We start from the raw sequence: 12,763 nt of genomic DNA on the forward strand, positions 1-12,763 counted from the left end.
GATCAAAACCTCCGCTGTGAACTGGATCCTTTATTAATGTTACACTATTTCCTAACACTGCAGCTGCTGTTTAGTCACTAAGTCATGTCTGACTCTTTTGGTGGACTGTAGCCCACCAGTGTCCTCTGTCCATAGGATTTCCCAGGCAAGAATACTGGAGTGGGTTATCATTTTCTTCTCCAGAGGATCTTCCCGACCCAGTGATTGAACCTGAGTCTCCGCCTTGGCAGGCAGATTCTTTACCTTTGAGCCACAAGGGAAGCTCTATTTTCTAACACAGTGCTCCTCAAATGATGGTGGTCCCTCATCAGCATCACCTGGGAACCTGTTAGGATTGCAAATCCTCGGGACTTATTCAAGGTTTTCTGAAAGAAAAATCCTAGTATGGGATCCAGCAAGTTGTGTTTTATCAGGTCCTACAGAGAATCCTGAAGTGTGGGGAAGTTAGGAACTACTGCTCTAACTTTTAATTATACTGTTTATTAGTTTGCCTGGTATTCATATTATTAATTCTTGATAATGACTTTGTTAGATTCTTCCTGCTACTTGTTCACATGTGTCTAAAGCCATTATCCTAAAACTTTTTGTACTTTCATTTATCAAACAAGTACTCTGCTAAATGCTGGCACAAAATGTTGAGCAAAAACAGTCACGGTTCCTGCCTTTAAGGAGCTTACAGTCTAGAAATGGAGAAAGGAAATTAAAATGATGACACAAATTTAAAATTGGAACCACAACAGGTGTTCTTAAGGAGATGTTAACAGTGCTATGGAAATCCTAGCAGGGAATTCAGTTTAGTTAACAGAGCAGGGAAGAGCTCCCTGGGAAAGAGAAGTGTAAAAAATAAGGAATTAACTAGTTATGTCTCTATTACACTAGTAGCAACTGGATGTTGTGTTTTTTTGTTTTTGTTTTTGATTGCACCATGTGGCTTGCAGGATCTTAGTTCTCTGACCAGGGATTGAGACCAGGCCCGAGCAGTGAAAGCACTGAATCCTAATGATTGGACTTCCATGGACTATTTTAAATTAACCTGAGAATCTCTGTCCTCTAATAAAGGAAACTATGACATCTGCTTTTACTGCTATTATTGACTTGGTTTTACGATTCTTTTTTGTTTTCTTTTCATGCTGTACCCTTTCTGGTTTATTCCCTTAGGTTTTGGTTGTTTGATGTATGAACTCGTTTCTTTGCCCTTCCATTATTCTCTGGTACTCCATCATTTTCCAATATTCTCCATTGCTTTTAGATGGTCTAAAAGATACATTTCTCTAATTTTTATAGTCAGGCAAGAAGTGCTGTTTTTATATCTATTACAATTGACAAAGGCAGTTCAACTCAGTAACTCTCAAACTTTAGCCTGAATAAGAATCTAGAAAAGCTGTTACAACAGATTTCTGAGCCCCACCTTGGAGATTCTGATTCCACAGGTCTGGTGTAGGGCCTGAGAATTAATATTTCTAACAAGCCTCCAGGATATGCTGATGCTACTGATCTGGGGACTGCACTATGAGTAGGGCAGCCTTAACCTACTTCATTGTATCCCTCACCTAGTCCTTCCTTCTCGATTTTGAAAGTTCATTCTTAATATTTTAGAATAATCTCTGTCTTCCTCATTTAATTTTATAATCAAATTTGCAACATTTTAAACTTACTTCTAGTTTACCTGGGTTCAGTACTCACAAGTCCTCCCATACTATGAATTCAGTTCAGTTCAGTTCAGTTGCTCAGTCATGTCAGACTCTTTGCGACCCCATGAACCACAGCACACCAGGCCTCCCTGTCCATCACCAACTCCCAGAGTTCACCCAAACCCATGTCCATTGAGTGAGTGATGCCATTCAACCACCTCATCCTGCCCTCAATCTTTCCCAGCATCAGGTTGACTCATTTCAAATGACGCAGCTCTTTGCATTAGGTGGCCAAAGTATTGGAGTTTCAGCTTCAACATCAGTCCTTCCAATGAACACCCAGGACTTATCTCCTTTAGGATGGACTGGTTGGATCTCCTTGCAGTCCAAGGGACTCTCAAGAGTCTTCTCCAACACCACAGTTCAAAAGCATCAATTCTTCGGCACTCAGCTTTCTTAATAGTCCAACTCTCACATCCATACATGGCCACTGGAAAAACCATAGCCTTGACTAGACGGACCTTTGTTGACAAAGTAATGTCTCTGCTTTTTATTATGCTGTCTAGGTTGGTCATAACTTTCCTTCCAAGGAGTAAGCGTCTTTTAATTTCATGGCTGCAATCACCATCTGCAGTGATTTTGGAGCCCCCCAAAATAAAGTCAGCCACTGTTTCCCCATCTATTTGCCATGAAGTGATGGTACTATGAATTAATGTCTCATAACTGAGCCCTTAAATCTCTTCAACCAGCCAGTTCATTGGAGTATATCTCCAAGTAATTTTTTTTGAAGATGGGTTCACAGGAGAATCAGCCTGATTTTGAGCCCTTGCTTTTTTCTTTACACATAAATAAAAATTTGTCTAGATAGAAAATTCTTAAGATTGCAACCTTTCCCCTTCAGAACATACTCCACGATACTTCAGTATTTAGTATTGTAGGGAAATCCAAGGCAAGTCCACCCTGGAGTCACTGAGTCACTTGAAAATAACTTGCTTTTTTATTTCCAGGTGCCTGTATGGTTTTCCCCCTTATATTCATAAGGAGTCACTACTATCTTTCAGTTACGGGTCTTTTTATATTGACTACCTAACATATGACAAGCCTTTGAATCTGCATACATAGGTCTTCCTTTAGCTGAGCATTTATTTCTTCTACTGAGTCTTTGGAGCATTGCTTCTGGCCCACTGGTAGAGAAACACCAATGACCTGGAACAGGTTTCCTGTTCTTTGTATTTATCATGTTTTCCTCTTACGATGCTCATCTGTTCAAGTTTGTCTTTCACATCATTAATTCCATCTCTGCAGACCAATTCTGCTCTTTACTATATAAAATGAAGGCTTTAATTACATACCGATTCTGTTCTTCTATTTCATCGCTCCCATTCTTCTCATTTCACTTCTCTCTCTTTGCCTTTTCATCTTGTTGCTTTGCTTCCTTTCTCACACAGGTCATGTTATAGACTGAACTGTTTCCCACCCCCACATTTAGATGCTGATGCCCTATCTCCAAAATAGATGTCAATGCAGTGCTACTTGGAGTTGGGGTCTTTGGGAAGTAATTAGGTTTAGATGAGGTCATGAGGATGGAGGCGGGGGGTGGGGGTGGGGTCCTTCATGATGGAATTAGTACCCTTATAACAAGAGGCACCAGAGAGCTTGCTCTCTCTTTCTTCTCACCATGTGGGAGTACAGCCAGAAAGAGGGTCCTTGGACCAGAACCCAACCATACTGTCACCCTGATCTCAGACTTCAGCCTCCAGAGCTGTGAAAAAAACTAATTTCTGTTATGTAAGCCAGTCTGTGATACTTTGTTATGGCAGCCAGACTGAACTAAGGTCATATTTTCTCATACTTGACTGTGGTTGTCCAACAGGATTTTCTTCCAAGCTCGTTAGTTCATCACTTTCAGAGGCATACTCTTCCTCTAGGTCTCCTAAATTCCTTTTCTTGTCATGTAGAATTTTCATAATTCCCAAGTTTTCTTTTTTTAAAAAACAAAACCCCAAAACTTTTCAAGTCACTCACCCTTCAGTTCAGTCACCACTCAGTCGTGTCCAACTCTTTGCGACCCCATGGACTGTAGCACACCAGGCTTTCCTATCCATCACCAACCCCTGGAGCTTACTCAAACTCATGTCTATCAAATCAGTAATGCCATCCAACCATCTCATCCTCTCTTGTCCCCTTCTCCTTTGGCCTTCAATCTTTCCCAGCATCAGGGTCTTTTCAAGTGAGTCAGTTCTTTGCACCAGGTGGCCAAAGTATTGGAGTTTCAGCTTCAGCCTCAGTCCCTCCAATGAATATTCAGGACTGATTTCCTTTAGGATGGACTGGTTGGATCTCCTTTCAGTCCAAGGGACTTAACACTACGGTTCAAAAGCATCAATTCTTCAGTGCTCAGCTTTCTGTATAGTCCAACTCTCACATCCATACATGACTACTGGAAAAACCATAGCCTTGACTAGATGGACCTTTGTTGGCAAAGTAATGACTGTTTTTTAACATGCTGTCTAGGTTGGTAATAGCTTTTCTTCCAAGAAACAAGCATCTTTTAATTTTATGGCTGCAGTCACCATCTGCAGTGATTTTGGAGCCCCCCAAAATAAAGTCTCTGTTTCCATTGTTTCCCCATCTATTTGCCATAAAGTGATGGGACCAGATGCCATGATCTTCATTTTTTGAATGTTGAGTTTTAACTCAACTTTTTCACTTTCCTCTTTCACTTTCATCAAGAGGCTCTTTAGTTCTTCTTTGCTTTCTGCCATAAGGGTGGTGTCATCTGCATATCTGATGTTATTGTTATTTCTCCTGGAAATCTTGATTTCAGCTTGTGTTTTATCCAGCCTTGAATTTCTCAAGATGTACTCTACATATAAGTTAAATAAGCAGAATGACAATATACTGCCTTGACACATTCCTTTCCTGGTTTGGAACCAGTTTGTTGTTCCATGTCCAGTCTTAACTGTTGCTTCTTGACCTGCCTACAGATTTCTCAGGAGGCAGGTCAGGTGGTCTGGTATTCCCATCTCTTGAAGAATTTTCCAAAGTTTATTGTGATCCACACAAACGCTTTGGCATAGTCACTAAAGCAGAAATAGATGTTTTTCTGGAACTCTTGCTTTTTCGATGATTCAGCAGATGTTGGCAATTTGATCTCTGGTTCCTCTGCCTTTTCTAAATCCAGCTTGAACATCTGGAAGTTCTCGGTTCACATACTGTTGAAGCCTGACTTGAAGAATTCTGAGCAGTATTTTGCTAGGGTGTGAGATGAGTGCAACTGTGTGATAGTTTGAACATTCTTTGGCAATGCCTTCCTTTGGGACTGGACGCTTCTTTATCTAGGTATAAAAATCAAGTAACCTCTAAATCTAGATTTACTCTGTTTCAACAGACTTGAATGAATTGTCCTTGATCATCCCATTATCATGGCAGACCATCACCATGGGAGCAGTTCTCAGATCTGCAGCTGAAGAGCAAGCTCACCCTGGGGGCCTCTTAGACCAACTCCCTCTTTCTGGCAGGACTCCTCTGCTCTGTTCTGGCTCTGGCTTCCTCCTCGTCGAGTACCTAGCTCTCTAGTTTGCACAAGTGACGTGGATGTGGAAGGCGTACTTCCCAGCACGCACTGATGCTGCTGTTTCTCCTCTTCTCTTAACCTACAGAGCTCTACCCATGGGGACTAGTCTCTTCACAGGGCACTGTGCCTCTACCAGCTCCCCTTGTTCTGTGGCTCATCACCATCACGGTGCTGTAGCACCAGCCAGCTTTCAAAAAGTGGCAGAAACCCAAGAAGCAGGATTCTTATCTCTCAAGGCAGCCTCTGAGTTGTAACTCATATAGACATCTCAGTTCCATAGCGTCAAGCTGGAAGCCAAGTTCAGTTCAGTTTTCTCAATGCAATTCTATCCCATATAATTTGTGATAATTCCTCCCAGCTCCCAGCAACGGGCTGGCTGTCAGACGTAGATACTGACACAAAGAACAAGTTTCAGCTTGCTCTGTACCTTTCTGGGTAATTAATAGGTACGACGTATCTAATGTTTTCCATGTCAATGTCAAGGACTATGCTAATTCCTTTACAAATATAACCTCATCTAATCACCACAACAATCCTGAGAGGTGAGTTTTACTGTCACTACTGTGATTAGAGAGATTATAAAACTTGCAGGACGTCACGCAGGCATTAAGTGTAGAGCTGGGATTCATCTTTGGGATAGCTCTAAATTCTCGACTATCTCTCAGCAACATCGCTTATTTGTTAAGCTCAGAACATGATCCAGGTGCTGCTGATGTGGGCATCCTCCAACAGCACTGAAGAAGAAATAGATGTTCTTTTTTTAAAAAAAAAGTCTTTATTGAACATGTTATAACACTGCTTCTGTTTGATGTCTTGGTTCTGCGGCATGTGGGACAGCTCCCTGCCAGAGACTAACCCGGCACCCCGGCACAGGAAGGTGAAGTCTTAACCACCGGACCACCGGGGAAGTTCTAAGATAGATGCTCTTGCTCCCAACTTACACACGCATCAACGGACACTGAGAGGGAGTAAAAGAAAGTGAAAGTCGCTCAGTCGTGTCCAGCTCTTTGTGACCCCATGGACTATCTGGTGCGTGGAGATGCTCCAGGCCGGAATACTGGAGAGGGTAGCCTTTCCCTTCTCCAGGGCATCTTCCCAACCCAGGGATCAAGCCCAGGTTTCCTGCATTACAGATGGAATCCAGAAGCCCCCAGGTCAATTCCTGGGTTGGGAAGGTCTGCTGGAGAAGGGATAGGCTGCCCACTCCAGTATTCCTGGGCTTCCCTGGTGGCTCAGCTGGTAGAGAATCCCCCTGCAACGTGGGAGACCTGGATTCGATCCCTGCGTTGGGAAGATCCCCTGGAGAAGGGAAAGGCTACCCACTCCAGTATTTTGGCCTAGAAAATTCCACGGACTGTATAGTCCATGGGCTCACAAAGAGTCGGACATGACTGAGCCACTTTCGGAAGCGGTGAGCAGCTAGTAAATTGGGGATGTCGGCATTCAAACCTGGGCTTGGGTGTGATTCTACAGCTTATGTAGTCTATACTCAACCTTCCTAATTATGATGCTACAGATGGAAGTGGGGGTGCTGTGCTGGCGCTGCTGTTAGATGGAACTGGAGCGGTGGGAGGGGAGGGTCAAGAGATCCCAATGTCCCTGTCCTGTACTGGTCTATGTCTGTCTGTCATGGGGCATGTCTGATCTACATCTGGGTTTTCCCACAGTCTAACTTCCAGCAGTTCCAGTGAGAAGGATCTCATCATTTTCTTCAAGATCACTTTAGTGTCACTGTTTATCAGACGTTTGTCATGCACATGGCAAGCACTGTGGAGCCCCTTTATAGATGTTAGCACATCTCTAGTTCCCAGAGTGTTTTAAGAGACAAAGAAAAGGAGAGGAAGGAGGAAGGTCCTTCTTCAGAGGTTTCCCAGAGTGCTTTCCCAGGGCCAGGACCAGGCCCCACCCTCTGAGACTTGTCTCTGGCTTCGTAGTCCCAGCTTCCTTGACTCTCCTTTGCTAAAATTCCTCATCCCTTCAATCTACGTATGTGTGTATATTTTCACAAACTGCCTTAATCCTCACTGCAACGAGCAGCGCCAGCGGAGGTCTCCTCTCGCTGATTAGTAAGAGAGGCATGGGAAACAGAGAGGAATGAGCCAGTACGCAAATTCCTGAAGGGCTGGACCAGTCTCACTTGTGAGAACCCTGTCCGTGCGCCCCACTCCAATCCATACTCCCTGCAGCAGTCAAAATACCTTCCTAAAATTCCAGTCTGATCAAGTCCCTCTCCACTGGGTGAACTCTGGCTCAGTCCCCTCGGGATGAAGTCTGCCCTCTTCTGGTTTCCAAGGCTCTGTTAAGACCCGAGCTCAGAACCGACCTGCCTTTCAGTTTCTGGGACAAGTGCAGTTCTCCTGCCTTCACCTGGGGTGCTGGGGCTCGTCCCCACCCTCATCCCCACACAGAAGCCTCCTGGACTCCCCAGGCTGGTCAGTTGCCTCCTGGCCTCGCTGCTCCCCGTGCTTCTATGCTGTCACTACTCGCTTACTGACCGACCGCCCGTGCCCCCGCTCCCAGCGTGTAAACTACCCAAAACAGGGCCACATCTGTCCTGCTCACTGCCGTGTCCCTACAACACTCAACACACGTGCTGCAAACAGGCAGGTCAAGCGAATGGCTCCTGCCCCCAGGGGTTTACTGGGATGAGGACTAGAGCATCCGCGAGTGGCTCCCCTGGACGGCTTCACTGGCTAATAAACCCCCTCAACAAAAATAACAACAGTATTTTCCAAGCACTACTATGTACCAGGCACTGTGCTAATGAATAGGTGATTTACATCCATGATCTCATTTAATCCCCCAACAAACCTGTGGCAAAGTGTCCCCCTTAATCCACAGGTGAGGAGCCGGGGCTCAGGATGGCTAACAGACCAGCCACCGAGCCTGCGCTACCCTCACTGCCCTGGCCTGGACCCCGTGCTGTCCTGCTGCTTCTCAAAAGCTGAAGTCCTAAGAGTGACTGACCCATCTGACAGGTGGGCAAAGTGAGATACAGGGAGGCCAGCGGCTCACTGGCCACCACCGTTGCTGCAGGATTCCCAACACTACCCCTTCCAGGCGTGGGACCTGCCCTGCTGCCCTCGGCCACCCCCGGCCTGTCTCCCCACCCAGCCCCGGCCCCAGACAGAGGCCTGCATACTTGGCCCGATTTTCTGGAATGGTTCCGGGGGCTCCTCCTTCACCTCGTCAGTGGCCACGACACCTTGGTCGAAGGGGTCTGTGGGAGAACATACGGCCCTTAGCACCCTGGTAACCAGGTCTCAGAGCTCAGCTGGGACAGGGAGGTGGGCTGCCACCGAGGACTTACCTGCCCGATTCTCAGGGGCCCCTTCCACACTAAACACTGCGCCCGGGCGGGAGGCAGCAGCCGCAGAAGAAAAGAAGCAAACAGGAGCCCTGTTAGTCCCTGCCTCTGCCCGATGCCCCCAGCCTCGGTCCCACGAGCCTGCCTTAGCCATTGTGGATGCCCCAAAAAACCAGGGGCCCCAGGAGGGCACATCCTTCTGTCCCTCCTCCTTCCCATGGGGCTGGGACCCTCCCCATGGGCTGGGACCACCCCAGGGCAGAAAGATGCTTGCTGGCTGGCCTGTTTTTAGATCTCTGCCACTCACTGGAGGGGCCAGGGCAGCAGAAAAAGAAAGGATAAGGGGGTAGGAAGAGAAAGAGGAGGAGAGAGGAGGGGTAGGACCTGGATGTCAGGGCTTGACTCCGGCTGGGGGTGTGGGGCTGGAGAGGGAACCTTCCAGGATCCTTTCCCAGGCGAAGACCCTATTTCCAGGATTCTTGAGATTCCAAAAATAAATTACCTAAATTTATCGTTCTAATTTCTAACTCTATAATCTAAGATGCTAAAATATCATCATTCATTTTAAAAAATTGGTTTAATTTCACCAGAGCATGTGAATACTCAACATGAAATCGCAAAACAAACTGATATAAAACTGCTGATATGCGACTGATTTTTGACCTACAAAAACGGCGATTTCACTTGGGTTACCCTAATCAGAAGTATATATAGAGGGAGCATGGTGGGGGGCCTTCCCTCGCCCGGAATCCTTGCAAGCTGGTCGCTCCGCTCGCTCACTTGTGGTCTGTCTGTGGCCTGACCTCCCCTCGGTGTGGGAGGGAGGGGAAGCTGAGGGTGCGGCGGGGGCCTGGTAAGAGCCCCGGAGAGAGGTCTGTTTATGCGACTCTGCTCCCCAGGAGTGAGGGGCCTGACTCACCATCCACCGCGTGCAGGTCCCGGTGCTCCTGGAAACAGCTGTAGTATTTGTACTTCTTCCCACAGATGTCACATGTGTACCTGAAGTTGTCTGTGGAGGATGGAAGGACACTGGGTTACCGGGCCTTCGGGCCCCTGGGGGCCGTGAGAGGTGGGTCTGGGCCAGACTGGGTCCAGCTGGCGATCCACGGAGAGAAGCCCCTGGGGTGCTAGAGTCTTCTCCACAAGGAGACCGGGGAGCCTGGAAGTCACTTTCCAAAGCACTCCCAATGGCACCCGTGTGCGCTGAGCCCCGAAGGGCCGGGTTCATAGCTGGCCTCCCTTCCTTTGTGAAGTTCCATGAGAATAACCATCCCGGGAGTTGGTGATGGACAGGGAGGCCTGGCGTGCTACAGTCCACAGGGTCGCAAAGAGTTGGACACGACTGAGCGACTGAACTGGTGGGGCAGTACTGCACTGCAAAAAGCCAGGCCAGGAGCTGGCCGGGCATTTCCTGCATTTGTCCCTGCAGCCGAGGCAGGAAGTGATAACCATTTAACACTCAAGGCCGCTGAGGATAGGAAGGGACCTCCGCGAGCCCCACAGCAAGGCAAGCCTGTGTGTGGCCCTTCACGGGGACCAGGCCGGGTCCAGGCGTCCACCTTCCTACCAGGCCCTACCATCTCCAAGCCTCTGCCCCAGCCAGCAACAGAGTGGTGTGGGGAAGAGGTGGTGGGGTTGGGGAGGAGAGTCTCAGACCTGGCCTGCCTCACCCAGACTGCTAGCAAGTACCAGCCCCACCATGGGACTCAGAGTCCCCCATCTCCCCCCTAATTTAGGAGGGTGGAAGATGAGCCGACTCCCAGAGCCTCTCCCGTGCTGACGGTTCCAGAATTCCAAGCCTGGCACATGATCTTTGCCTGTGGCCAGCAATCCAGCATAGACAACCTCCCCTATCACATGCCATCTGGACCATAATCCTTCTCGGACATCTGGGGGTGGGTAAGTCAAGGCCACCTGGGTCTGCTGGATCCAGGTGGGTTCCTACCTCTGCAATGCCCCCCCGCCATACTGGTCACTGCTGGTCCCCCTGCAGCTACCTGTCCCACATGTCTCATCTCTGTCCACTCTGCCTCTCCTACCCACTGGGCCACGTACATCTGCCACCTCCGATGAAAGGCGAACCCCCAGTGTCCTGCCGCTGAGGAGTGCCCCCACCCTGCTCTGTCAAATCTCATACCACTGCATGGATGGGGCCATATTCCCGGGCTCACCTAAGGCTGGAGGAATTAGGATGAGAGTTATACCCAAGGGAAGAAAGGCAAAATGAGTTTCTTGTCAGTGAAACTTTATGTCTCCAGAACCCCAGGAGAGCTCAGTGTCTCTAGGAATGCCATTGCCAATCTGCCTTGGGAGGCAGGCAGGCCCTGTAGTCAGGCTCCCCAAGTTTGAAGTCAACTTCACCATCTTCAGATGTCATTAATGTTGGACATGTGCCCTAAACTCTCCATACCTAGATTTTCTCATCTGCAAAATGGGGATGAAAAAAAATAATTCTTCATCTCCCAGAATTGTAATAAAGAATAAATGAGCACAAGGCATAACATAGAATAAATGAGCATAAGGCATAACATGCAATAAATACTCAGTAAATGGTACCTAACATTATAGTTGAACAAAGGGAATGAATGCAACAGCGGCAAGAAAGCTGGATGTGGAGTTCATCTTTGAGGTTCGTAGTTGAGAGACTGGTAACTGGGTCTACGCCTCTATGTATGACTGTGGTATTTTTTTTTAAACAAATACATCAAAGATCCCTGGACTAGAAGGGGTGAGACTTGGTTTCTCTGCCCACCTCCACCCTGAACAAACTGCATGACTTCTATCTGGACTCAGTATCCTCCTTTGCAAAAACAATGAGGCTGGACTGAACCTTCTCCCCAGGACTCCATGGCCAGGCTCCTGTCACAAGACTGGGGTGTGAGGACGCCAGGCTTTCTGAGCAGGCGCGGCTGCCCAGGGGTCAGGGCAGCAATGCTTTTGGACTGAGGGTCAAGTCAGGCACACTGGCCATGGGGAAAGAATACCGCAGGGAGGAAGGGAAAAGTGACAGAATGACCAAAAATACCTCAGTCCCCAAGTCCTCCACAACCAATGAGCCTCCAGGAATGACGGAAGCCAGATGGAGCATAACAGAGCATTGAGGGGCTGCCGGAGAGGCGGGGGCCCAGAGCAGCCAAGAAGGGAAAGATAAATAGGGAAGTTCTTCAACTGTGTGGCTGACCACAGGCAGGCAAAGAGAAGGGAGCTATTGAGGGAGAAGGAGCCAGGGGCCAGGCAGGGGCAGGGTGGGGCTCAAGGAGTGGACATAGGATTCGCCATCTCCTGCTGCAGGCCTGGGGGCAGGTGCCTGGCCAATCTGATGCTCAGATTCTCCAGAGAACGGAGAGGTAGTCTCAGCCGTGCCGGCCTTTCATGTGGTGTAAGAATCACGTGGTGAGAGTCCCTTGGACAGCAAGCAGATCAAACCAGTCAATTTGAAACGAAGTCAACCTCGCATATTCATCGAAAGAACTGATGTTGAAGCTGAAGCTCCAAAACTTTGGCCACCTGATGCGAAGAGCCGGCTCACTGGAAAAGACCCTGATGCTGGGAAAGACTGAGGGGCAAGAGGAAAAGAGGGCAACAGAGGATGAGATGGTTGGATACCATCTCTGTTTCAATGGATATGAGTTTGAGCAAATTCTCATGTTGGGAGACGGTGATGGACAGGGAAGCCTGGCGTGCTGCAGTCCATGGGGTCACAAAGAGTCGGACACGACTTAGCGAATGAACAACAAGAAGAATCCAAAGAAAGAGTGGATGAGAAAGTGCTTCAGGAGAAATGCTGTTAGACTCCTATGGAACTAAGGTCCTTCCTACCTCCTTAAACTACTGTTTTGGATTTTCAAGCAGTGGGGGAGTCCTGTTTATTTATTATTTTAACAAATATTTCTGGTGGTATACCAAACCAGTAGAACAGAGGTGCCCAAACTGCGGCCTGCCCAGCATCTGTTTTGGTGAAGAATTCAGTTCCATGTGGTCCCTGACTGCGTTCACGCTCCGTGGCAGAGCTGAGCAGATGTGATGAAGACATCTGGCCTGCGAAATCTAAAATATCTACTCTTTGGTCCCCTACCAAATAATACGCTGACCACTGACACAGAAAAATGTACAAACCCTAAAAGGGTCAACTCGTCACCCTGCCAGAAACTGCAAACGTCTGTGTAACCAGTACCCAGCTCCATTCTTGAAGCCCCTTTCTGAGGGTGACCGTGGCTCTGACTTCTTCCATCGTGAGTCTCCTTCCGT

The 12,763-nt window shown here is 47.9% G+C and overlaps 1 protein-coding gene across 12 annotated transcripts in view; it reads right to left on the minus strand.

The window, feature by feature from the left end:
• ZNF618 (zinc finger protein 618) overlaps positions 1 to 12,763 on the minus strand; it is a 198,658-nt gene that overhangs the window by 43,111 nt on the left and 142,784 nt on the right. For 10 of the 12 annotated variants that reach the window (XM_070459254.1, XM_070459253.1, XM_070459251.1 and 7 more), the window contains exons 6-8: positions 9,435 to 9,524; positions 8,519 to 8,554; positions 8,351 to 8,428 (exon numbers count right to left, since the gene is read on the minus strand). In XM_070459254.1, the coding sequence (XP_070315355.1) occupies positions 8,351 to 8,428; positions 8,519 to 8,554; positions 9,435 to 9,524 (204 nt within the window). The remainder of the gene's footprint in view (positions 1 to 8,350; positions 8,429 to 8,518; positions 8,555 to 9,434; positions 9,525 to 12,763) is intronic. The other 2 variants (XM_070459252.1, XM_070459249.1) reach the window with 1 other exon arrangement.

Source organism: Odocoileus virginianus, chromosome 31 (assembly GCF_023699985.2).
Source record: "Odocoileus virginianus isolate 20LAN1187 ecotype Illinois chromosome 31, Ovbor_1.2, whole genome shotgun sequence".
In the NCBI taxonomy this organism is placed as follows: domain Eukaryota; kingdom Metazoa; phylum Chordata; class Mammalia; order Artiodactyla; family Cervidae; genus Odocoileus; species Odocoileus virginianus.